The sequence below is a fragment of the Ammospiza nelsoni genome, chromosome 13, assembly GCF_027579445.1.
Source record: "Ammospiza nelsoni isolate bAmmNel1 chromosome 13, bAmmNel1.pri, whole genome shotgun sequence".
In the NCBI taxonomy this organism is placed as follows: domain Eukaryota; kingdom Metazoa; phylum Chordata; class Aves; order Passeriformes; family Passerellidae; genus Ammospiza; species Ammospiza nelsoni.
In genome coordinates, this window is record NC_080645.1 from 6,468,743 (window position 1) to 6,494,749 (window position 26,007).

Here is a 26,007-nt window from a genome sequence, read left to right on the forward strand (position 1 = left end):
GGAGCTTGTGCTGTAAAGGCACCGTGGTCAGGAGTTCTGGAGGTGGGCTGAAGTCAGAAGGACTCTGACTATTCAACATCCAGGGCACCAATTCACATTCCCACTGATTTGCAGAGTTGGTAATAGGATTAGAGAGTCTCAAGTATTTCTCTATGATTACCATAGGGCAGTGAACTATAAAACAACATACTTTTATTTTTTAATAAACAATGGTAAACATGCTGATTAGGATAACATAGTTTGAGTTCTGCATTTGAAATCACGAATGAGGCTCATCTTTAGTCTGTTGAAACCACATATGTGTTTAAATTACTTCTCTGTGGAACTTCTGATGCAGAAGTGAAAGACCTTGCAAAATATAGCACTGTTCCTGTATGTTTTTACAGAGGTAAATCCTAGTGGATGTAGAAAACAGAACTCACTAAAATGCTCTCACAAAATGTTTTGATCAAAATTTGATGAAATAGTAATTGTAGATTCCTTGTAGTATCCTACTACCAAGGAAACTCTTGGGAAAATCCTTTCATCTTGAAGCCACATAAATCTTTGTCACCAAATTATGGGTTCTTCCTATCCCATCCCATTCCATTCTTTATTGCCCTTTTCTCTGTACACATCCACAAGTGTAAAATTTTCTATTTTAAGGCCAAAAAATAGCCCCCACAAAAGCACTGAAGATAACATCCCATATAGGAGGTGCTTTTATAGAGACATTTCAATGTGAGGCATAAATGGAGAGATTGTGTGAAGCTGATGATTTGTTTCTCCCTAATTGCTTGCAGGACGAAATGGAGAAGGTCACTCCCTGTTGAGCACTTGGATTTTTCATTCTGAGTCTCCCATAGGTTCCTACTTGATCCTGGACTGCCAATTCCCCAAAAAGACAACCAGTTTCTCCAAAAGGCTTACAGGAAAGCACAATTTTGTGTCCGTGAACTTTTTCACAGTCTTGAGTGGTATACATAAGGGAAATGCACTGTTTTATGAGAAATGTAAACATTATTCATACTCATGAAATTTGAGTGATGTGACCAATACAGAGTATCTTTTATTATTTTGCTGTTCTTTAATCTCAGAATGATTCTTAATCTTAAATGATTCATGTAGTACATAAACACAGCCAATACCCATTTTGTATTGTTTTGGACTTTATTCTTGAAAGCACTGATCTGTTTTGAAGAGGAATTGCATAATCTAGTGACTTTTTCTACAACATCCCTGATTTATGTAGTCATAACATGGCGAAATTTACTTTTATTGCGTTTTTAGTTTTACTCTAAAAATCCAAACAGGCAAATAAATGTTGGGTTATATTTCTCTCTGGTTATCACCAGTATCATTCTTTAGTCAAGCTACATTTCATCAAGAATTTGTTTACCTTCACAAATCCGGAGATATAAGGGAGCTGATTAATTGTGACCAAAGATGTGACTTCAGGTCAGTGACAGCCCTCAAGTACAAGCTGAAAGCAAAACTGGCATACCTACAATAGGTAGCTGTCTAGAAATCAGCAATTAAATGTTTTCAGGGGGCACCGGGGTGCTAGGAGGGCTTGCTTGACATGTGAGAGACTGCAGGACATCACCTGTGCGCTGCTGCCCGCGGCGCATGGAGGGAGAGCCCGGCCGCCGGAGGAGGAGAAGCGAGCGGCGGCGCGTTCCATCAGCGGCGTCGTTCGAGCAGTGCCCGGCGGGGACATCCTGCGGCCGGCGCACGGGACGCTGCGCTCCGAGCGCTCCCGGAGCGGGGGAAGGCAGGGCGGGGGCGGGAGCGGCCCCGTGTGCCCCGGCCCCTCCCCGCCCGCCCACTGCGGGGAGCGGCAGCGGGGCCGGGCAGCGCGGGGAGCGCCGCGCACCCGCCCGCCCGCAGCCGCCGCCGCTCGCAGCCGGCATGGGCCCCCGCGGAGCGCGGCGCGCCGCCGGCTGCCTGCTGCTCTGCTGGGCTCTGGCCGCCGCCCGCGCCGCCCCGCGCAGGACACCCTCGTTCGACGGGCACGTCGCGGAGAACCGGCCGGCGGGCACGCGGGTGCGCGGGCTCAGCATCCCCCTGACGCGGCTGGGGCCCGAGCCCTGGTGCGCCAAGGTGCAGGGGCGCCGCTGGCACCTGCAGCTGCTGGGCGAGGGACACTCGCACTTCCAGGTGTCGCTGGACGCGCGCACGGCCCGCGTGTGGCTGCGCACCCGCCGCCCGCTGGACCGCGAGGCGCGGGCGCTCTACTCGCTCCGCCTGGGGCTGTGCTGCAAGCGCTGCGCGCCCCAGGGCGCCGCGCCCGCCGAGCTGGCCGCGCTCACCGTGCGCGTCCTGGACGACAACGACAACGCGCCGCGCTTCGTGGGGCCCGGCTCCGCGCAGCTCCGCGTGGAGGAGACGCTGGCGCTTAAGTCCCAGGTGTGGCAGGCGCGGGCCGAGGACGCGGACGCGGGCGTCAACGCGGAGCTGCGCTACTTCGCCCTCCCGCGCAGCGCGCACTTCTTCGTGGTGCCGCGCAGCGGCCGCGTGGTGCTGGTGAGCTCCCTGCTCCACCTGCGCGCTCCCATCCCGCTGCGCGTCTACGCGCGGGACCGCGGCCGGCCCGCGCTGCTCAGCGAGCCCCTGGAGCTGGAGGTGCTGCCGCAGCCCAAGCGCCTCCCGCCGCCGCCGCCCCGCCGCCGCCGGGCCGCGCTGCCGCCCGCCGCGCCCCTGGCCCTTGCCCTGCCCGAGGACGCCCGGCCGGGCACCCGCTTGGCCACCCTGGCCCCGGCGCGCTTCGCCTCCGCCTGGTTCGAGCTGCTGTCGCCGCCCGTCGAGGAGTCGCCGGTGAGCGTGGAGCGAGAGAGCGGCGAGGTGACGCTGCGCGCCGCCCTGGACAGGGAGGCGGTGGCCGCCTGGGAACTCGTCGTCCGCGTCCAGGAGCGCCGAGGTGCGTGTTAGGCAAAGTCTTAGACGGAGTAGTGGTCTGGTCCCATCGGGGAGGCTGAGGACAGCTTGTCTGCAGGTGACAACAGTTTGTCTCCAGGTGACTGCAGACTAAGCACCTAACGGTGGTTTAGCATCAGGTGTCATATGCAGTGTTGGGGAATGTACTTTTGGTCTTTTAAATCTGTAAACTATTATCATTAAAAACACTAGAAGTGACAAGAGGCACTGTGTAGCTTAGGAAAAGTGGACTGTACAGCTGTGTGAAAATGCTTGGAGCAGTAAGGTATTTAGCAGAATTTAAGTGTTTCACGGGTTAGAATTCTTAGTTGTTAGTTAGTGGTCAAGACACAGTACAGGGGTTTGTTATTAAAATATTCTCTATAGCGCTCATCCTGTAAGTGCCTAATTTGCAGCATGCAGCTGAAGCCATTGAGTTTTGAGTCATTATTAAAGTTGAGCGTGTTTGACTCACAAGCATGGTGTGGGGTTTTGCAGGACTGGAGTCCTTGTGTTTAGGTAGCTGTTCTTTTAAAAAATACCTCAGGAGTTCAATGTACACCATTAAAATGGCATGTCTGTGACTTATACTGTCATTTTTCACAAGCCCTTACTCAAATTAAATGGTATAGCTAATTTCATTTGCTGATTACATATATTGCTTTTTAAAATTCTCTTTTCCTTTTAAATTGTGATGTTGGCTAATATTTTTCACCTATGAAAATACCGATTAGTTTAAGCATATTTTTAATTTATGAATGGTGGATATCTCTGCCCATTCACCATGTCGCTTTTTTAATTTTTATGTTTCTTGCGATTGTAACAATATTGCAGAGATTGCCCAGAACGAGTATTCTGGAGAAAATCTTATCAGAAGACATGAGTTGGTTGGCCTGATTTTATCTTGGAGGGGTCCAGGAAGGGTTTGGCTCGATGGGACTTTTAGTGCTTGTGAGAACGATGAAGTGCTCGGCAGTGCAGCTGCTCAGGGTGATTTCCCTCAGCCACAGAGCAGCGCGGGCGGGAGAGATGAAAAGCTTCCCACGCGATTGCTGTCCCTTATCTCGCTGCCTTTGGCTGAGGGGCAGCCCATAGGAGTGAGGCAGTTTATTCCTCGGTGCCTGGCAATCCCTGAGGATGCCTGCAGGGCTCTAATTAGCGCCGGCAGTTTCGGTGACACGGATCCTTCCCCCTGTGAAGCGAGGCTACCCCGGCAGCTCCTTTCGCTCGGGTCTGAGGAGCAGCTCTCAGATCCTCCTCGCCTCCTCCCTGGGGTTTTGTGGCGCCTGTCGCTGTCGCGTGTTGGTGTCAGTCACTCGCACCGGCTTTGTGCTGTGTTCCAGCCTGAGCTTTGGCTGCAGACCAAGAGCTTGACAGACCAATTTCCAAACCGCAGCACTTTGTGTGTCCTACCCCTGCTAGTCACTCTTGAGCAAGGCCGCCTGCCGAGGGGAATGTCATTGCTCCGAGGCAGTGACAGAACCCATCGGGTCAATCCGAGCCTGCTGCTGGGCTGTTCACCACTCTGTCATGGAGCTCAAGTTCCAGCCCTTTGCTGGTGTCAGTTCCCTCTGTCAGGATCAAGAAGATGTTGTTGGAGCAGTGGTAGCTAACCTTGCCCCGGGTTACTGCTGGTCTCACCTTTGTGATCGGTTTTTCCCCTACCTAGTCTGAATATAGAAGTCTGAGATTGCCTGGAACAGAGCTTGTCATTCTGTCATGCCTGAGATTTCACTTCCAGGGCAAGGCTTGCTAATGGAGTTTAAAAAAGTCTGAAGCAAGTTTTAACTTAATTTCAGGGACTTTTTTTTTTAACCATCATGTACTTTCACTAAGTACTTTGGAGCATTTTCCACTAGCCTAATGTATTAGTGCTGGTAGTATGTAGTAGTAAGAGAATAAATCTCTAAGAAATATGTAGGACTAAGTTCTGACTCAGATTAGTTAGACAGCAATTAATTGTGGACAGACAAATGCCATACTTTAGGTAGTGATGATTTTAAGTTTCTTGGTTTAAAGGAGACCAAATTCAAAATACATTTAATACTACTGTTTTAATCAGTTAAAGGTTAATAAAAACTTGGTACTTTCAAAATTCTTTCAAGTTGCAGAATGCTTTCATACTCCTTTCATACCACGTTAAAGCACATTTAACGTAATCTTTGAAACAGATTTAGAAAGTTCTGTCTCTCTGCTTGCTCACAGTCCAAACTGCAGTAATCTGTAGAAAGAAAACCAAAAGGAAGGAATAGGAGAAAAGATGCCTACCATAACTATGTGTTTTTCTTAGTCTAAAACAGGTGCAAAATATTGCAAAAGCTCCAGGAGAAAACACAAGTTTTTAAGTATTTACAGAAGTGAACTTTCAGGATGAATTAAAGTGTGGAGATGGCTACACTGAATTTTGTTGTGAATAAAAGTGCATGTTCAGGTTCTTTCTCCAGTTTATTTACTTCGCTTTTAGCATTTGTGCTAAAATACCATAAAGTACACATAACCATAAACATTTCAGTAGCTGTGGGTTTCTAGCATTAGAGTTTATGATATCAGGTGTCTATTTATTGTCAAGTGGTATAAAGTTGTATTAATTTCTTCAAATTTTTTTTTACTTTCCACTCTTCTTGCTGCCTGGTAACTGTGAACTGAAATGAACCAATAATTAATTCTGTCATTACTCTCTTCTTTAACCCAGGCAATGATGTTGGGGATAAGACAAGATGTTTAAATACTTTAGCATATAAAGTCTACCCTCTTTTGCTTTATCTTTTCAGTGTAGTTTATTGAGATTCATATGTAATGTGCACTTCATGACTTACAGCAGTAAAAAGTGCTTAAAAGCATTGTGCCACAAGTGATCCTAATGTATCTCTGGGCACAACTGTGGTTTTGGTTTGTTTTTTTCTTTTTTGGCTGATGGACCATTCTCAAATTAGTAGCAAGAAGATGGGTATATGGTAATAAAGCAACATTGAGCAGTTTATTCCTAGTTTGTGACAGCCCCCACTCTTTAGCTCATAAATGGGACTGTGTAGATGTCCTTTGCCTGAATTCAGTTTTCTTCAAGTGGCATGTAACAGGCTGTATGTTTGTTTATTTTCCCCCTTTAGCTAAAAGAGAATTTGGAATGTTTTTCTGTTTACTTCCTCTCAATTCTGTCCTGGATAATCAGCACAGCAGTGTGTGCAGGGCTGGGGTTCCAGATGCAGCCAGACCTTTAGTATCTCAATATCCAGATTTCTCCCACATGTTGATGACAAGGAGGGGTTTTCTTTCCCTGAGTTGCATTTTGTTGAAGGTATGAGCTAAGGGAGCTCACTGTACTTGGCCTGGCAGATAGCTACCAGGGTAACACACTCACTCATCACTGCCTGGGTATCTCTTGGTAGACCACAGGCTTTGTGCTGGTGTATGTTCACCCATGTCAGGGGTAGATTTAAGGGGGTTTTGCAGTCTGAAGAACTTTTCAGCATCCAGGGTAGAGGTTTTTTGGCAAAGCTGCAGTTGAGCTCTAAGGTTTTTGTTAGTGATGTGCACAAATCACTACCATAATTATTATCATTACCAGTGCATTACATGCTGAGGTTGCTTTGTGACCAGACATATTTTGTTTATCAATGTAATGGTTTTATTTTAATGTAGATGCCTGAAAACAATCCTTTGTTTATTCTTTGAAATAACAATTTAGTCTGTTTTACTGCTACAGTAAAATTAACGGCAATCTGTAGAGGAAATACTATGTTACTAGTTCTGCTTATTCATTGTGTGATTAATTCTCTCTTTTTTTGATACATTGTAGATTTAGTTTTATCATACTTTTTGTTTTCTGAAGGCAGCAATTAGTCACTAAAAGTAGCAACAGAAAAATCTGGACTTTTTAATGGATGGGTTTTGTTTGGTTTCTGTTTTTTGTTTGAGGTTTTTTTGTTTGTTGTGGGTTTGTTTTGTTTTGGTTTTTTTTAATGGAATGGGTTCTCCTGTGCCTGTGGAGGAGTTTCAGGGCCTGGACAAGAGAGGACATAGTGCCTTGGTTGGTATTTCAGCTTCAAGTGAGCTCTTACCCAACCTAAACTTGAACAGAGCCAGGCTGGGATCATCCACAACCTCCCTGAGACACCTCTTCAAGTCTCTCACCAGTCTCACAGTAAAAGATTTCTTCCTAACATCCTAACCTAAATTTCCTCTCTTCCAATTTGTACCCATGACTCCTTTTTTTGTCACTGCACTTCCTGACAAAGGGTGTCCCTCTGGCTTCCCTGCAGAGTCCTTAAGATACTGGAAGGTGCTGTGAGGTTCTGCCTTGGCATCAGACAGAAAAATCAATCTCAAGAGCTGAAAACACTTGAAATTGAAGAATGGCCTGGCAATATTTATGGTTTTTTTGTAATTAGCAAACATTTCATCCAAAAGAAAATAAACCAAAACACAAACTTTACAATCTCAAACCAAAGGGAAACACCAGGAACACCCAATGCATTAGTTTGTGCCATGAAATGCTAAAGAGAACGGCAGAATTTCAGGGCTTAAAGTGTTTTTTGGCACATGGTCCTTGAGGAGGAGGAGTTTCCTCTGGTGACCCCACTGATCACTCAGCCCTGGGTTAAATTCTTCAGTTAACCTTGCCTGGAAGGACTGATGGTTAGGCTCATGGTTTTTTGGTGGTATTTCAGGATTTTATGCCGTTCAGTTTATTGGGACATGATTTACTCTTTGCAAATGCATAATGCTATTTTAAGTTTCTACCCAGTGAGCAGAAGGTAAAATTTCTTAGACTGTCATACACATTAATATTTCAACATGGGGTAGCATTTAATTTGAGAAGGAGCCATTATTATTCCATTAGTGCTTGGGGGAAGTGCATTAAAGATCCCACCTCTCTAATCCTGCTGTCTCAAGCTCCCTTGACCTTACTTGATCCATGAGCTTTAGCTTTGTAATCTCCTGTCATTCATTTTTTCTCATCAGGGGATTCACTGAGGGTGATGTTTGACATGCCTTCCAACAGTTCACAGCATCTCTTGTATGTTAAATATATTTATCCTGTTTAAATCAACATAGAGAGTGGAGATCCCAATTTTGGTAATATTTCCACCTTGAAGGATTTTGTGCTTGGAAGTCAAGGATCATCTGTTTTAATTTTATCTGAGGCCTTATTCCCCTACTAGCTGTATTGATTCTGGGGGGATCATCCCTAAGAATTAAGTAGCTTCTGGGTGATGTTTTTTTTTTACATTTCTTATTACCTGTTTCATGAATTACAGCTGTCAACAGTTACACTTCAAGCTGAGCTTAAGTTGAAATCATCATCTATTATCCAGCAGATGGGTTTCATTAAACAGCAGTGGGTTTCATGCACTTAAGCTAAAAAGAACTGTGTTCTGTGAGCATTCAGGACAGCTCTGGGTGTTTACAGACTTGGAGTGTTACTGATCTGTGGCAGAAAGGAATGTCTGAGGAAGCTGTGGAGCACCATCTTGGTGTTTGATCAGTCTGAATATTTTGAAATTTCCTGCTTTTTATTCCAAGCAGTCAGATTAAAAATATCTTTCTGAGACTGCTGTGACTTGAACACCAAAGCTGTTTATATCTTCTGGCTGTTTATCATCTCAAACATTCAGTTTCTACAAAGGAAATGAACTTCCTTTTTTCTCAAAATCCAACTAAATTTCAGCACAAATTTGACAATTTGATAGAACAAATAAATTATAGAACATCCAGGCCAGGGTGGATGGGGCCTGGAGCAGCTTGGTTTAGGGTGAGGTGTCCCTGCCCATGGCAGGAGGTTGGAAGGAGATGAGCTCTAAGGTCCTTTCCAACCCAAATCATTCTGGGATTCCACAGTGATCCAAGGAGGTACAGCAGGCTCTGTTGGTGAAGCTACTGATTGTGGTGGCATTTTTACCATTTTTTTTCCCTTTTTCAAACTTTTTTCTCCTTGCCCATGAAAGACTATGGAAAAACAAGCTGGATTTTCCCCAAGAAACTCTTAGGAAGATTTCATCAGAACTTGCCATCTCACAGTGGCACAGAGGCTGCTCCTGCTTTAGCCAAGTCCTCTATTTATGATAATGCTTTTTGCAATCAATAGTAATTCATTAAGACACATGTTTTGTTATTTAAGGATGTCTCTTGTGATTATTAATTTGCAGTCATTATTTCACATCTGGGCACGCTTGGTTTCCCCGACTGCCACCCTCAGAAGATTGATGCCACACTGGCAGTCCCTGATAACATGGTCATCACCTTAATGTCTTTTAATTGATTATTTATGCTAATATCCTTTCTGCCTGATCATTGAGCTCCTCTGGTGCTTTCTTTACTTTTGTTTTCTGGTTTGCTTTAACTTCTATTTTAAAAGCTGTATGATGGTAAGGAGCAGAGACATGCCAGGCTGTCATTATTCTGTCTGCAAAAAAGATGAGGCATATTAGGAGAGAACATGGGCTGTCCCCAGCTTGAGCCCATCAAAGTTATCTCTTTAGAAGGTTTATGTTTTATGAATGAGCAAACTACTGTACTTAAAAGTAGCCCATCATATACCTCAGGAATTTTCAGAAATGACAGTAGAGAAATGTTTGTGCATAATTGTCCTATTTTTTGAAGGATATACAGTAGGACTGGTAAAATAACCAGTAGCTTTTATCTCATGTTATGGTATGAAAATGGGAAAAGAGATTTCTCCTGATTGCAGCTAGAGGCTTAGGGCATTAAGATTTTTTTCTGAAGATGTGTCTTCCCAAACTCTATACTCAGTAGGTATTTTAAATGAAGACATATTATAGAGTAAGGTTTTAAAATAACACAATATGATATTTGCTGAGGGTCTTCAAAACCTCAGTATCCCTCAACCAACTCCAAACATTTAACTTGGAGTAACCCAAATAAAACCCCGAAGTTTTTTAAAAACATTTGCCTATTTAGGGTAAAAAGTGGGAGCAACCTAAAAAAACCCACAAGCCATAAAGAAAAATACCAGCTTGAATACTTAATTTGCTGATGGATTTAGGGTAGTATGTAATAGCAGTAGTAACCTCAAGGCTTGCAAGACTTTTAACACTCTCATAATCTTCTTTTAAAAGTAAATTGTAATGACCTGAAAATGCCAGGAGCAGCCTAGCTTCTCACCCATTGTGGTTTAATCATGATAATATAATACCTCTTCCCTCAGAACATTCAAGGAATGTATAATGTTTGTCCACAATTGCAGAGACATGTTCAGTCAACTACATATTCTCTATTGTCAGATTTTTAGAAATCAGAATGTCTGGCATTGTCAGTTTTATCAATTACACTGATGCAGAGAAGCCTACATTTTGCATGAATATAAGGATTTTATTTCCAAGTCTCATCTTGTAGAATTATCCATTGGATTTTTGAGAGAAAAGACAGTCATATAATCCTAATGCAATCAGAAGTCTGAGAATACATAGGATTTCACAGATTGACAGCATCTTTTAAAATGACATGGTGAAAAGAGATGGGTTTAGAGGCAACTCTGACCTACAGTGTTTGAAATGCAGTCAGCTTCAGCAGGCTTGATTTTCAGGGCTTGGTTTAACCAGAAAAGCCCAGAGAAGTTGCTGTTAACTGAATGATTAAGTATTAAATCCTTTGCCTTCTTCCTGCCACCTTTGGTGTAACTTCATTGGTAGGTGGGGGAATATTTTTTCCAGTTGCTGTCTGAAATGACAGGATGTATCAGTTTGCAATATCTCTCTGCAATCCAAGGAGCCTTTATAACCAGCTGCAACAGCAGGTTGGAGCAACTGGTTTGTGTTACTTTATGTTAAAATCCCCTCCCAGAAAACTAATGGTGAACATCACAGAAGAGATTTTTTTAAATAAGCCTGGATTCAGTAAAGCTGTAAAAACCTAAAGCAGAAGAGAACCATTATCCCATCAAGATACCCGTTTGGTTTTTGTAATTTTCAGTATGTGCTTCCATTCTGACAAGTCTTTAAGTTGAACTGTCCCAAAAAGTTCATGATTTTGAGAGGGCTTTCCCTTTCTTAGTTCCTCTGTATGTCTTAAATTTGATGTGGGAAGTGTAACCCAGTCTTCATAGTGTATGAGTATTAAGGCTTTTCCCTGTTTTGTTTGGTTGTTGTTATTGCAGTTTAAATATTTTAGAGACTTTCCCTGTTTTTTACTGACTCATCACCATTTATTTCCATTTTTACTATGATTAAACTTCCCAGCAAGTTATTTAATTTTTTGTTTGTTTTTCTTTTTTCTCCAAGGGATGAAAATGATGACTGATGATCTATAATATATTTCCTGTGAGCAGAAAGGTGGCCAGCTATAGTGTATTACCTCACCTAATGTGGTTGGATTTCAGAGCAAGGCAGTATAATAAATCCTTCTGTTTATCAGTTTTCAACCACAGATAGGCATGAAAAATAAGCAATTACAGATAGATACCTATGATGAAGTTTCAGCAGTGGATTATGAAGATTGATTTTGGTGATAGGGAATGAATTTCAGTGCTACAGCTTTTGTCTGTAATATGAAGTTAAAAGGAAGTAATTCCAACTGGAGGGAATATCAGAGAGGAAAAAAGCAGACTTCAGGATGAGCTGCCCTAAGAAGGATTTTTGATGATACACGAATTGACTCTAATAGGGAATTAAGCAGCTAAAGTAGGAAAAACCTCTGGACTAGAGTTTATAATTTTAGTTTTAGTTTCCTGTATAAATTGAAAAGAGAGCTGTGGAGGGGGCTTGGATTTGATACTGCAAAGGGCAAATAAATGGTGTTTGCAAATATGTGGGAAAAGCAATCTGCTTATAGAACCTGTTTTTGCTATTTTCCATGCTGAAGAAAAATAAGAGGAAATATACTTTCTGATTAAATAAAAAGATGATTTTACCCTTTTGAATAGGAAGCATTATTTTCTCTATGACTTTTAAAAATACTCATTTTTGACATAAGATATTCCAGTGTTATGTTCCTGTCATGTTCATGAGCAGCAAGGGCCATTTTGTGTTTTATCTCCTCTTGCTCAGTATCTGTGAGAAAGCAATTTAAATTTTTCTGTTGTTTGAAGCTAGGGAAGAAAATCTGTCAAATGCAAAATCTGTGTATGCCAACAGTCTAATTAGCAGAACCATTCTTTGAGTAGGATTTCTTTTGAATGGATGACATTGTGTAAGTATCTATGGTGTGCCTGGCTTGAAAGTCAAACATCTAGCATTTAATATTGAGACAGCTGTAATTGCTATTGTGTTACACAAGAGTTTGAAAATTCTTTTTGGGAAAATGAAGCCTGGGTCAGATTTCTGACTTAGGATCTCAGTAGTGGCTGACTTGCACTGCTGGATGTAGTGGCAGATATCTCCACTGCTTGCCAGGGCCTGGTATTGGGAACAGATAATTTCAGTGGAACCTCTCTGTGTGTTTGTAGGACTTAACCCAAATCCACAGAGGATTATCAGTTTTAAGCTGTTTCTGCTAAGATTTGAGTGGAATTGTAACATATTATATTCTTCTATAATGTAGCAATATTGCTGCACATATAGTACTAATAAACTACATTAACCATAGTATATGAATGCAGATTCATGTTCATGTACTGTTACTTTTATGTACTGATGTACATATTTAATTAATGTATCTGTAAGGTGCATATGGGGATGTTTTGATGGACAGAGGCATTGAGACACCTGAACTATAAGGAGGTATGTATTTCTAAAATTTCTATCCATTCACTGTCTTAAAGCACGAAAAATTTTCATAAGTAAGGGAGAAAATTAATTTTATCTACCTTATTCAAAATAAGTTGAAAATCTGGTTTAAGGCCTGTTCTGCAGGCAAGCAGCTGTGTCAGTTACAAAACACAAGAGACTGCCTTTTGTGTGTGCCATGGTAATTACAGTCAAGCAAAAACCTGGAAATACTTGCTGTGCTAATTAGAATGTGGAGTTATGCTTAAAAAAATAATGTACTTTGAAAATAAATCCTTAATGCATTGTCCTGCTGGACATCCACATGTTACCCAGACATTATTGTTGCTGTCAGTCTCTTCATCACATTGGCTGTGCCCTGGCAAGCCCTTGTCCCATCATGCTTCGCTGGGCACCCTGATGTTGTTTCCACAAGTTGTCAGGTCACATTTGGAGGTCTCTGCAGAGAGGTCCAGTCCTGGTCGGTGTTTCTGCTGCAGTTTTTCCTTTGGTATATGGTATGCAGTCAAGGGAAAACTCACTTGCAGTCATTTTCCCCCAGACTGCCTTTATCTGGGAAATCATGATGATTTATTCAGCATTTTTTCTTATGAATCAGATTGTCTGGGGTTGATGGAGGAGGATAATATACCAGTAAGAACTGTGGAGGCATATGCAGTGGAAATGGATGCTGGTCAAGAGAGGCACTTAAATGTCTCTTCCTTTACCTGCACTGCAGTTCCTGCTGACTGTCCTGATTGTCCCAACAACATTCTTTAGGTTATTCACATGTTTCAGAAGTAACCAACATATTGCTGAAAGCTTTGGTCTTGCCAAGATGTCAGAACAACACTAAGGTCTCCTAAATGCTAAAATACAAGTAGCTGGAGGAATGTGCCCAAGTCCTTTGAGTTTTTGAATAATAAAGTTTGCTAGAGCATGTGAGGATTAAGCTTGGTGCTTATGCACTTCTGTACAGTTTTCTTACAACTGTTTCTCAGTTATAAATATGTTCTAAGTATCAGCATGTTGATTTTCAGTGAATTGGCATTGGTTAAGTGATGAAAGTGGGATTTGTAACCAAATTTATTACTGCTTCTTCAATAAAAATGAATTATTCTTAAATTGGGACTTGCTTTTGGACAGAGGAATACATAATACATGCATGTTAGGAACTCTAGCAGGACTTGAACCCGAGTGAGTTCAGGGGCTGATTAGGAGAATGATTTCCAGACAGCAGAGAGACAAACATCAGTAACCTTTCTACTCCTAGCAGGGTTACCAAGGTAGCATTCAAATCCTCAGTAGGTCTTGCTATTATAGGGGCAGATTTTCAGAGGTTCTTAACCCAGCTTCTAATTTAGTGCTGCTACTTTAAGCCCACAGTGTGCCCAGGCAAACGAGGCTAATGTGGGTATTTACAAACTTGGGGCAGCTTCCACCAGAGCTGTTCTTTGGAGAAGAGACAGGCAACTTTGACATTAACTTCTCTCTTTTGCAGCTTCTCTGTTTGGACACCTTTTAATTAAAATATTAGGAGTTCAAGCAGTCATTGATTGCATTTGGCACTTCTCATGTAGAGCTCACCCTGCTGTGTGCTGCTGTGGCGTATTTTAGCTTTGGATCAATGTCCAGCATGTTCCCTCCTCTGCATTTTCTTCAGGTGTCTTGGACTGGCTGACCTGGGACTTTTGGGGCACACAATCTGACATGAGAACACAAATATTTAAAACACATCTGGTACTATTTAGTATGGTAGTGAGAAGTAATATACATGCTGCTGCTTTTGACATATTTGAGGGTTTTTAAAGGTTTTTCAGCTTCTCGTGGCTTTTTTTGTGCTACACCCAGGAGAAAGCAAAGCAGCAGCTTTCAGAGTCTGTCTGAATGCTGAAGGGAATTACACCTGGGTGACTGCAAGGGAAGTGCAACACCAGAGTGGGCAACTGTGCTCTCACCTCAGTGCCAGCTGTGTTTTGTGGTGAGGCAGTTTGAGTTTGTCTTTGGAAACTTTGGTTCACAGGCACTGTTTTAAAGAACATCTGCCTACAGAAGCTGAATTGAGCATCCTCTCACTGGGCCTCCCAACACTTCTGTCTGCAGAGGTACAGATACCTAACACACAGGGGGTCCCACAGTCAGGAAGGCTTTGTAAGACTTGGATGTACATGGAAACTGGGAATTTTGCCATGAAAATGTCAGAACACATGTTGCATGTATCCATGTTCTACAGTGGTGCATGTTTAATGGGCAAACCCAATAGAGCTTCTCTTTCAGGAAACTGTTCACTTTGTAATTTGCTGTTTGATAAATTAGATATTGGGTTTTGCTGTAGGCACTGTTTTTTATATGTGCTACTGTAAAACTTATATTATATTCCCTAGAACATTAGATTCTGGGTACAGGATATAATTCTATAGGAATTAATTTGGCTTTAACAAGTTACTGTCAATATACATTTTGTTGCTCTTAAGAGAAACAAAAAAAGGCCATGTACTCACTCACAGGTTTGAAATACAGATGAATTAATACAATTTTACAAGGTGAACTCAAGACAGCCTCAGTGATTATCCTGGGTGACTGCTGATTTTTTCTGTTAAGAGAATTTTCTGGGTAAAAATAGATGTACTCAAAGGTCATGATGGATTAAGTCTCAGGAATCTAAACTAAGAAACTTCTGTCTGACTTTGCCAGTCACAACACCAAGGAGTTTTCTTTACAACAGCCCACGAGCTGCTTGTTCACAGATGGCAGGCCCTGGTGTGCTGTGCTGAACTTGCCACGTGCCAGCAGACAGGAACTCCTGAGTGTGGAAAGCTGAGGCTGCAGGAGGTGCTTCTGGGGGAGTGAAGGGAGAATGTCTGTACCTCACACAAAGCGACAGAATTTAGTTGGAATAGGGATGGTTTTCGTAGAAGGATGTCACACTGCAGTAGAGAGGGAGAATGAGTACAGCAGTTCAGCCTAAGTGAACTTCCTGGGAGAACAGGCTTCCTTAGCCTGTCTGCAATATTAGATATTTTGGCAGCACCTTCTACTTCAATATATACTTAAATACTAAGGTCTTTGTATTATTAATCAGCTTTAAATTAAAACTGGTAGTTTTAGATGTTCCTTTTAGCACGTTGTTTCAATTCCCATAGAGCTGTTTTGAAAATAAATGCTTGTCTGTATGTTTTCATGTATGTATAAATAATAAATCAACACTGAAATCAAGTATTAACACCATCAACTTTAGAAACTCTTCACATCCATTATTAAGCTTGTGGCTAAGTGATGCTGTCAGTGTAGATGGCAGCTTTGGCCTGGGCCATGTTCAAGGCTGGAGCACACTGCAGTGCCAGTGCAGTTCTGTTAGGAGCTTTGCTATTTCGTTATTTAATTTAATAATGGTAAAAGTATAATAAATATTTTTTCCAAATTTTTAAGGATCTTATGGTGTTGATTTTTGGAAAATTTTAAATTTCCATTTTGTGGTGATTTGTTCTTCTGGATTTTGATTGGTATTTAATAATATTTCAACTTAAATAAGAGTGAAAACTATATTAGGATTTCAGTGAACTTTGCAGAAGGGCAAATCATTGGTTAGAGTAGATTAGAATTTTTTGGCAACAAGTATTTAACTTTCAAAATTCATAGTTGCTGTAACTTTGCATGAACAAAACACTTGATGCTTTTTTTTCCTTCTTCAGAAAGAGAAAACACTTTTTAGAAAAAAGGTATTTAAAGTTTGAAAATGTAAGAATGTATGACGTTTCCTAGGAAGGGATCTCAGAAGAATGTGATATGGGTGGCTCCAGTCTTGCAGTGCTTGTGCTGGTTATTTCTTCCCCACATTGTTCCTGCCTGGGTGCTGTTCATTCCAGAAGAACTTCAGACTGCAGGTGTTTCTGGACTGTGTGCCAGCAGCATTGCAGGAGCTGCACACTCGGGTCCTGAGAGGTTCCTGTTACTCTCAGTGCCATGAAGGAGCTGTCTAATGATTTCTCCTTTTGCTGTGCCCTTTAGGGAAGGACTGGTACCTGGTGCACGTGTCACTTACTGTGACAGACGTGAATGACAATGTCCCTGAGTGGGCCATGGAGCCTTTCCCCTTCCTGGCTGTGGTTTCCCCCGAGGCTGCAGGAGGCACTGAGGTGTACAAGCTGCTTGCTGTGGATGCAGATGAAGGGATCCATGGAACTGTGGAATATTTTCTCTTGGAAGGTAAATTTTAACCCTCCCATTGCCTGAGTATTATGTCTCACTATTATGACTTTTTTAGCTTCAGTTTTATTTTCCCTTCCTCCTGCAAAAAGTTCATAAACCTTCACCTCTGTGTGTGAGAAAAATAAACTTTTTGGATGGATATATTTCTTTGTATGGATATATTTCTTTGCAAAGTTGAATTCTTGCCCATATATATCCCTGGGTATAATGGGGACAGGAGCAGCCAGTTTATGCCAAGGCTTTGGCAAGGGGTAACAATGGGGACTGTATTTATGAGACAGTCTGTGGAGGAGTAGTTTGTTGGGTAGAGAGGAGGGTTAATGTTCCTATCCCTTGTAGGAGTCATGCTTCTGGTTCATTTGTAAAGAACTTGTAAAGGTCTGGGTTGTGCAAATCTTGTACAAACTCAGTGATAGTATTTTGTGTGTCTCCTTTTAAGAAACTTCAGTAATAATTCAAAAATGTCTGAGCAGATGAGGAGCAACAATACCTCTCCAGTGGAGTATTTTCTGGTAAGGGATACTTGGGGTCAAGCAACAGCAAAGTTTTGGAGGATAAAAGATGGAGAGAGACTATTCAGAAGAGCCTGGAGTGACAGGACAAGGAGGAATGGCTTAAACTGACAGAGAATAGGTTTGGGTGGAATACTGGGAAGAAATTCCTCCCTGTGAGGGTGGGGATGCCCAGCCACAGAAGCTGTGGCTGCCCCTGGATCCCTGGAAGTGTCCAAGGCCAGGTTGGACAGGGCTTGGAGCAGGCTGGTCTTGCAGGAGGTGCCCCTGCCCATGGTGGGGGGTAGAATGAGATGGACTTTCAGGTCCCTCCCAATCCAGACTATTTTATAGTTCAGTGATAAAGAAGAGTGATAATTGTCCAGAGAGTGAAATAGAATTTTGAAATGCAGTCATGAATGATGAATGTAATGACTGATTTGTAAGTTCCAAACAAACTTTTCAAGGTTAGTGTGAATGCTGATCCTAAGCCAAAGTCAACTTGGGAATTAGCACTGTATTCTCCTAATTTTAATCAAATAAAAATATTCTAATAGATGACAATTTGTGGACATGTTCCTTTCAGGGGGTGAAGACAGATTTGAAGTTGAGAAGGACACTGGCTGGATTAAAACCACAGGTTTGCCACTGGTGAGGGACAAGGAGTATTTGCTGACTGTGCTAGCAGCAGACAAGCTTGGCAGCAGAGGGTCCCCAGCCTCTGTGTCTGTGATTGCTGGGTTCCGGCCGCCACAGTTCACCAACATCTCGTACTGTGTGTACGTTCCTGAGAGCACCCTGCCAGGAGAAGCGTAAGTAACAGCTCACAGCAGGGCAGGGAGGTTCTGCCCTGCTTTGGACTTCTCTCTGATCTCCCCAGAGCCTTGGTATTGTTTGTGAGTCATAAATAAATACTGTGAGAAGCAATTCAGGTCTCTTAATAGAAGTGATCCCAGCACAGTTTGGTGCTGTATTGTTTTAGTCACCCTTTTACAGGGACAGGTGCTATTGAATAGTTGTGCTTTCTTACTTTTTGAAATGATATGGAAAGGATTAGAAGTTGATTGTTTCTTAACTTTCAAACAAAATGCAGAATAGAAATTAGTACTGTTACATCATGAAGAAAGATATCCTGTGTGAAAGAATACATTAACTTTACATGTCAAATTTGGAGAAGTGCCTTCACTCCCAAGAGAAAATTGGAAAAACCAAGATTCTTTTTCCTGTCTTCATCACAATGACAAACTGAGCTAAAATGAAGATGCCACAGAACCTCCTATTTTATTTCTCCATCCTTTGTATCTCCATGTCAATTGAAATATCACAGAAAATGTTAGTAACATAAGTCCATCTGAATGCTCAGTCCCTTCTTTTCCAAACTGTTTTTTTTTTCCTTACAACAAACATTTTCTCTTCCACTTGAATAGAGAATATAGAGAATACTTTTGTCCACTCAATGTGTTTCCTCTGTGGCAGTTCAAATATTATTAATATTATATTATCTGTGGTGCTAATGTTCAGTCTGGAGCATTCAGTTTTACAGTGTCCAAATAACCAAGGACTGTTAAGATTTAAAACAAAATCTTAGTAGATAACAAGGTTTTTTTTTTTTTAAAGCTGCAATAAAATTAAATTGCACAGGCATAAAAGAAATGGAATAACTGCAAAATACTATAATGTCCAACTGGTACCTGTTGTATTGGGTTCAATAATGTTTAGAATTAACAATAAAATTATTCATAACTTTTTTATCACTATTACAAATAGGTTTGCACACCTTAGATGATAGTAGATTAGTCAGCCAATCAAATGACTTGGCAATATCCAAAAAGAATGAAGTATTTTGTGTGGTTATTGCATCTACAAAGGTTTGAATATATACAATGAAAGTGTGAAAGTTGTTTCTGTAATATGTTGTCCAGAAATAGCCATGAAAATCCATCTGGAATCCTAAAATTCTCTTATTTAAATTGGGCCAATTACTCAAGTATGAAGGTGTAGTGGTTTTAGTTTGCCAAACCAGAGCAGAGTTGCTGTTGTGTACTGAACTTCTGGGTTTAGGATTTCCTAATTAGAGCCTGATTTAAGGCTGCTGCTGAGCAGAGGATCATTACCAAATCTTTCCCTTCCTTTGGTCTGCCTGTCGCACCAATGAGTTACAGCTGCACAGGCAGCCTGAGATGAGCAGGTACAAAGATAAAAAAGTTTTCAGTTGGGTTGTTAAATGTGCTCCCAGCATGGCCTTGAGATTTTCAGTGCTGGCAGGAGAGGAGAGGTGGCTTGAACATGCAGCCAGGGCAGGGAGCTGGAAGGAGAGCAAAATAATTCCTGTGGGCAGGAATGCAGTCATGCACCAGCTGAAACTGCCTGTGAGACCTCAGCACAGGAAAATAGGGGAGAAAACTGAAGAGAGATGATGACCCACAGCAGTGCTGTCCATTGGTTCAGTAGTGCACCAGAGGGAAGTGAGGCACAGCAGCATGGCAGTGCAGGGGGGGGAAAGGAGTTTACACAAAATGAGTTTGTGTGTTTTTGACTGTAATTACCACAGGATCATGTTGGTGTGTGTGTTCTCCTGGGAGATGGAATTGTTTTTCCTAAGAAACTTTCATGTTAAAGCAAAAGAACTTGAGGAGTTAATTTTCTGGTTTAAATATTTTAAAAATATTTAGTTTTAAATTTCTTCTTTTAGTTCTTATTGTGGGTGTTTCCACTTGAAGGCTTTAAATTCATTGCACTTCAGTGGAAAAAAGATAGTGTCAGATGAGCTAAAAATATATGTCCAGTGTAAGCTGTAACACACACTGCTGCTAGGGCCTGGCTTTTATCCTTTTGCTGTTATCTATTGGAACTTTAGGATGGTATGACTGCAGCAAACTTACTGTGCTGTTATTAAAACAAATCTTTTTCATCTTGCTTTATCTTTTAGTTTCCTGCCTGAAAACCATCACTACCACAGAAGGAAGTTGAAGTAGGCAAATTCAGTTGCAGCAAAATTTAAATCCTCTGTTCCTGCATTTTTAATCCTTACTGTGTTCTGCTTCCAAGAATCTTTATCTGTTTAACCCCAAGGTGATAGAAGCTCTGTGTAACAAAATGCTTGAATTTGGTGTTTAGATACAGCTGTCACTGCCTTCATTGATGAAACCTCTGAGCAAACCTGCAGGGTTGCACCATCACTACTGATATGCATTGCTTTTGTCATATTTTTCAGAATGTCATGTTATGTCCTTGAGTCCTCTCTTTTTATTTCTTTTAATGCAGCTTTCTTACAGTCACTGCTGTGTCCTATCAAAAGAAATCCCTGAACTACAGTTTGCTCACTAATCCTGGGGGTCTGTTCAGCATTGATGGGGCCACAGGAGAGCTCAGTCTAACTCGGAGTGTGGATTATGAAGGAGACCCCCACCAGTTCCTCCTTTTGGTCAGGGCAGAGGAGAGTGAGGAGCAGTTCAGCACTGCTGCTGAGGTAGGTGTTCCCCTCCAGCAGCCTCGCTGCAGTTCCACTTTCCTTCATCCTCTGGAATCTGGGCAGATTCACCAGGAGCTCCCATTTCCCCATGCTGGCTGTTCTGCGGTCCATTTCAAAAGTCTTTCTGTCTCTGGGGAGATGTTGAGGAGTGGTTTAGATGCTGTTGGATTTCACTCTTGCAGATGCTCTAAAGGCTGTTTCTGAGGGATCAGTATGCCATCCCATCATAGACCTCAAGTTTTATCTGGTAACACATGGAGATGGGTGTGGCCAAGCCAGACATGAGGTTTTGTCTTACTCTACTTTCATCAAGTATGAGGTACATTTGAGATTATTCCACTCTGAAACAAAGGCAAATCAAAGAATTACTTGTTTTGTATCAAGAACACAAAATGAACTCGTAAAACAAGAAAGTAATAGCAATTCACAGATACTAAAAGCTGAGCGTTTGTGGTATTTTAGAAAGCTGTTTGACAGCAAAAATATTTCTTAATATAGTTATTACAGTTATTGTAATAATTCAGAGATTCACTGAGCTAGGAAAGGCATACTGTATGAGTTTGTTCCTGCTTCAGGAAATAAGAGAGGGAGCTGGAGACAGAATTATTAGGATCAAGTGTGAGGACACAGAGAGGCAGGAAGCAGTGTGCCAGTGTAACAAACACTGGCTCTAGCACACCAGAGCCTGATAGTTTCAGTTGACCCTTGTGTACTACAAGATGAAGAATGGTAAAATATGACTCAAAAGAGTATTATGAGATGATTTTACAATATGTTTAGCCTAGAGGTACTTTAACTTGTACCTGCTTTACACTGATACAACCTCAATAGTTGAGAGAGCAGCTCTAGTTCATGCATAGCTCTGCAAGGCTCATGGAATACAGCTCTGCTTGATGCTCTTTAGTGCAGAATGCCTCCAATGACTGCATAAAGTGCAGCATGAACCACTAGAAAAGCTCCTTTACACACCCCTTACTGTTGGGAGTGTAAACTGTGGACTAATATTTGACCCAGGAATAAGAAACTATTTGTAAAGATGTTAGAGGCAAAATTGTATCTCTTACTTGGTTTTCCAGAACCATAGAATATCCAGAGTTGGAAGGGACCCACAAGGATTGAGTCCAGCTCCTGGCCCTGCACAGACACCCCAACAATCCCACCCTGTGCCTCAGAGCATTGTCCAAGCACTCCTTGAGCCCTGTCAGGCTTGGGGCTGTGATCACTTCCCTGGAGATCAGTTCCACTTATATCTGATTTGTGCTGCTGTAATTAAATTCAGAACTTGGCCTTAGAGATTTATAATGCTAAAATGTAATATGCTTGGCAGTAGAGTTTTTAGTGTTACAAATCACGGAAGTGTTACAAGATAAGATAATGGAAAAAGGGCGCTTGGCAAGCAGATGGTGCATTTTCTTTTAAACTAGTAATAAGGAATAATCAATGGAGATGAAGGGTGAGTGGAAAACACTGCTGCAGGGTCAGGGACTTGGCAATTGCTAGTATCTTGGAATGTAATATTTCAGTGGCACTCAGCAGAAAAAGAGCAATCTAAGAAAAATGTCTCATCCTATAGCTGCTGAAGACTTCAAGGATGTTTTGGGGAAATTCTTCCATGTGGTATTTCAAGGATGTTTTTGGGAAATCCTTCCCTGTGGTATTTCCAGAGCAGTGAGGTTGTTCCCTTGATTCACTTTGCTGTTTAACATTCCCCTCTTCCCCATTTAGGTTTTGGTTGTAATCACAGATGTGAATGACTGTGCCCCCGAATTTCATCAGTCGATTTACAGCAAAGTTGGTGTTCCTGAAACAGTTCCTATGACAACTGCCCTTCTCCAAGGTTAGTGCTCCTGGAGCCATTTATTATGTTCACTGTGTTTTTCTCCCTTGCACCACTTAGAATTCAGTTCAGAAAGCAAAATTACTTGTCCCAGCATGGGTTGTTGCAGCTCTCTGAAGGCAAATGACACCTTGTAGATTCATGTCAGAGTTATTTACTGGTGCCACAGCCCAAACAATTCTGGGGGACCGGAATGCAAAGGAAACGGATTTTCTTTGTGGAATTTTGAAGTATCAGAACTTTGTTGTGGCTGGTATTACAGCAGCAGGCTCATAGTAGCAGTCTTGCCACATTTCTTGAAGGAAGAGAGTGATCCTGGATCAGAATTTATGGACACCTCAGCTCTCCTTCTCTGCCTGTCTCTGAGAGTCCTGTGTGAGCTTGCTGTAGGAGTTCTGCTCTCCTGCACTAACAGCTTCTTGCACACTTTAACTGTTCTGTGTGAGCTTTTGTTTGGATGCTTGACAAGAAGACTTTGCTTCTTCCCAGGGAGACCAAGAACTTGAGCTTCCAGTAGTGGTGCTCTGTAAAGTGTGGCAAGGAAACAAATTTGTGTCTGTTAAGATGTACAAAGGCCTTGTATTAGTTTTTAACCCTTACATAAAGTTTCTCTAAATCTTGAGGGGGGTGGGGAAAGGAAATTAAACTGCTGGAAAACTGCTTTTCCCTAGTAAACAGGCTTTTATAACCTCCTATTGTTCTGCTTAGTGATTTATCCTGTACTAATGGTATTTTATTTGTTACTGGTCTGGTAAATGTGTTTTTAGGTTATAAATAGGATCTGACAAACATATAATGGGCATCAGTTGAATAATATATGTAAATATCCCATCTTTAATTTCCCAGTGTATGATCTGAGTGATTTTCAGTCAGCAGTGAAGGTCAGGTGGACATGAGAATATACTTCTCTATGTGAGAATGCATTCTTGATGGCACAGGACTCTTCAACAAAGTCAAGATCTAGCATCTAAATTCTCCCAGGGACTTAACTTTTGGTTTTTTAAATTACCTATTTTTGAGTAAGGGTTAGTTCACTAAAAAGGGACAGCAGAGTTCTTCACTGATTTCAAACACCACATGCCAAGGCAAATCCTGTCACAGTAGCAGTAAATGCAATTACCATTCCAATTCACTAACTTGGATGTACACAATGTCTTTCTCTCCTCTTCTGCCAGTGACAGCCACTGACTGTGACTCCAAGGAGAATGCCCAGCTGCTGTATTACACTCTGAGCCAAGATTTCAGCATTACCTCTCATGGCACTGTTTTCCCAGCCACAAGGTTGGACTATGAGCGCCCCAACCACCTCTATGAGTTCATCATTATGGCTGTGGATCAGGGGGAAGAGCCCAGGACTGGCACAGCAACTGTTAGGATCCATGTCTCCAATGTGAATGATGAAGCACCTGAGTTTTCTCAGACTATGTAAATACATATTCCTCAGACTCTGTTATCTTTTACTGTTGCTTTTTGTGTTTTTTGGTTGCATGGCTGACCACAGAATGGCAATTGGCTTTGGTTCAATCCAAGCTGAGAGCTGGTCTCACAATTGTGGGGTGATATTATGACTCTGAAACTTTGCAACAAAAAAAAGGCAGTATATAAACAATATATCTTATTACATTTTATTTATTTATTATTATTTATTATATCTCTTTAATGCACTTTTATTTTTTCCAGTGTGTACTGAAAGATATGGTGCAATAATTTCAGATTATACCGTTCAGGAGCACCCCTCCACCACCAAAGGAAATCAGGCAGAAAAAACAGGCAACAGAGTTGTTGCCATCAGCCCTCATCTAGAGGCATGGGGGAATTCTGCCCTTTAATTAGGCAGTTTAAACTTAGAGTCAGCAGTCTGCATCCTTGGTTTACAGCTGCCAAAGAAAAATGCTAAGATGACACAATCCTAAATGGCAACTGAATTACAAAACCCACAAGATAAGTGCCATTAAGTGGAGTTCACTTAATTTCACTTTCCATCCCCTACAAATTGTATGTTTATATTTTTTCTTCTAAATACATGTGAGCACTTTTCTTCCATAGCTGGGACTCAGCAGCATCCAAAGCAATGCCAGAAGTGCTAAAGACTTGCACTGAGGCTTAGTAATGGAATTTCCAGTCAGTTTCTGCACCAACTTCTACTCTTAAAAGTAGAAGTTGCCCAGAACAAAACCAAAGCAAAGATTTCAGTGATGTTAAGCTTGGGGTTTAGCTGAACAAAACATCAAAGCTTTCTGACAGGCCTTGTTTTACGTGCAGATAACCTCTGGCTTCAAAATCTTGCTCCTTTCTTTCCTTTCTAAACATTGCTGAAGAGATATGACTTGGAAAATTTGATCTTCTGGAATTTATTTTTGGATTTATCTATATTTTCAAATAAACCAGGTTATGTTTCTCACTCTTCCTATTTTTCATTTAATTTATTTTACTTTTCAGAGATATTGAATATTTATCTGCATCTGTTCCTAATATTTTAATCAGAAGCCAGTGATACTGTTTAAAATGCTGTAAACATCTCTAACAAACTGGAAACAGAAAACAAAGTTTAAAAAAAATCCCTGCCAGCTCTTGTACTTAAAGTTTACTGAAGAATATGATTAAAATTAATATTATTTGAAATTACCAAACCTTCACAAGAAGCTTTTTTGTTCTCTGTGCAATAGCAGGGAAACTACTGTTGTGTGTATGTGTAGATAGGCATTGGAATTGAATTCATCTCCTGGAATACAAATTATCTCAAGGTTTTGGTTAACTGGGCTTTGATTTTGCTTTATCTTTCCTGTTATGAAAAAAATCCTCAACCCAGAGGTAAATTTCAAACAGAATTTAGTTGAAATTTTCCATGAATTGGAATCATTGTGAACAAATGTAAATTGGGGCCTGTTGAGAGACTGTTTGCAGTTAATGCTGTGCTCTGTGGCAGACTAATACAAATCTAGGTGATGATGTTGTCCTTCTAGCCCTTTGTTCAAACAGATTTACAGCCCAGTATAAACCCATGATTCCTTGCCATGGGCTCTCTTTCATCACAGTTATTCTTTAGCTCACTTAGGAAATGCTTAAGGCTACCACTCTCTTTCATGCTGTCAGTTTTTACTTTCTCTTTTTTAAGAGATCTCTTCTGAACTCCACTCTCCCTGTATTTCATGTAAAAAATTATCAGTATTATTGTTCATTTGCTATTGAGATGCACAGTTAAGACAGTGTCTTGAGGTTTGTGACTGAGCTACACCAGAATGATTTACTTCTCTTACTCCATTGCATATAAAACTGGGGGAAGAAAAGAAGCTGTTTCTATGGAGGTTTCATAGAAAACACACAAATCTCTACAACAAAAGTGAAGGAAAAGGTTTTCTGTGCATCCATTTCCTTTTCCTTTCAATTTTTTCTGTGCTCAGCATCTGGCCAGTGTGTCCATGAGCACTAACCCAGTGGTGCATC

General features: G+C 41.4%; 1 protein-coding gene across 1 annotated transcript in view; it reads left to right on the top strand.

The window, feature by feature from the left end:
• The first annotated feature begins 1,890 nt into the window (after positions 1 to 1,890).
• LOC132079127 (neural-cadherin-like) overlaps positions 1,891 to 26,007 on the top strand; it is a 58,482-nt gene continuing 34,365 nt past the window's right edge. The window contains exons 1-6 of the mRNA XM_059481580.1: positions 1,891 to 2,899; positions 16,563 to 16,760; positions 17,841 to 18,066; positions 20,519 to 20,723; positions 22,452 to 22,563; positions 23,739 to 23,988. Of these exons, the coding sequence (XP_059337563.1) occupies positions 1,891 to 2,899; positions 16,563 to 16,760; positions 17,841 to 18,066; positions 20,519 to 20,723; positions 22,452 to 22,563; positions 23,739 to 23,988 (2,000 nt within the window). The remainder of the gene's footprint in view (positions 2,900 to 16,562; positions 16,761 to 17,840; positions 18,067 to 20,518; positions 20,724 to 22,451; positions 22,564 to 23,738; positions 23,989 to 26,007) is intronic.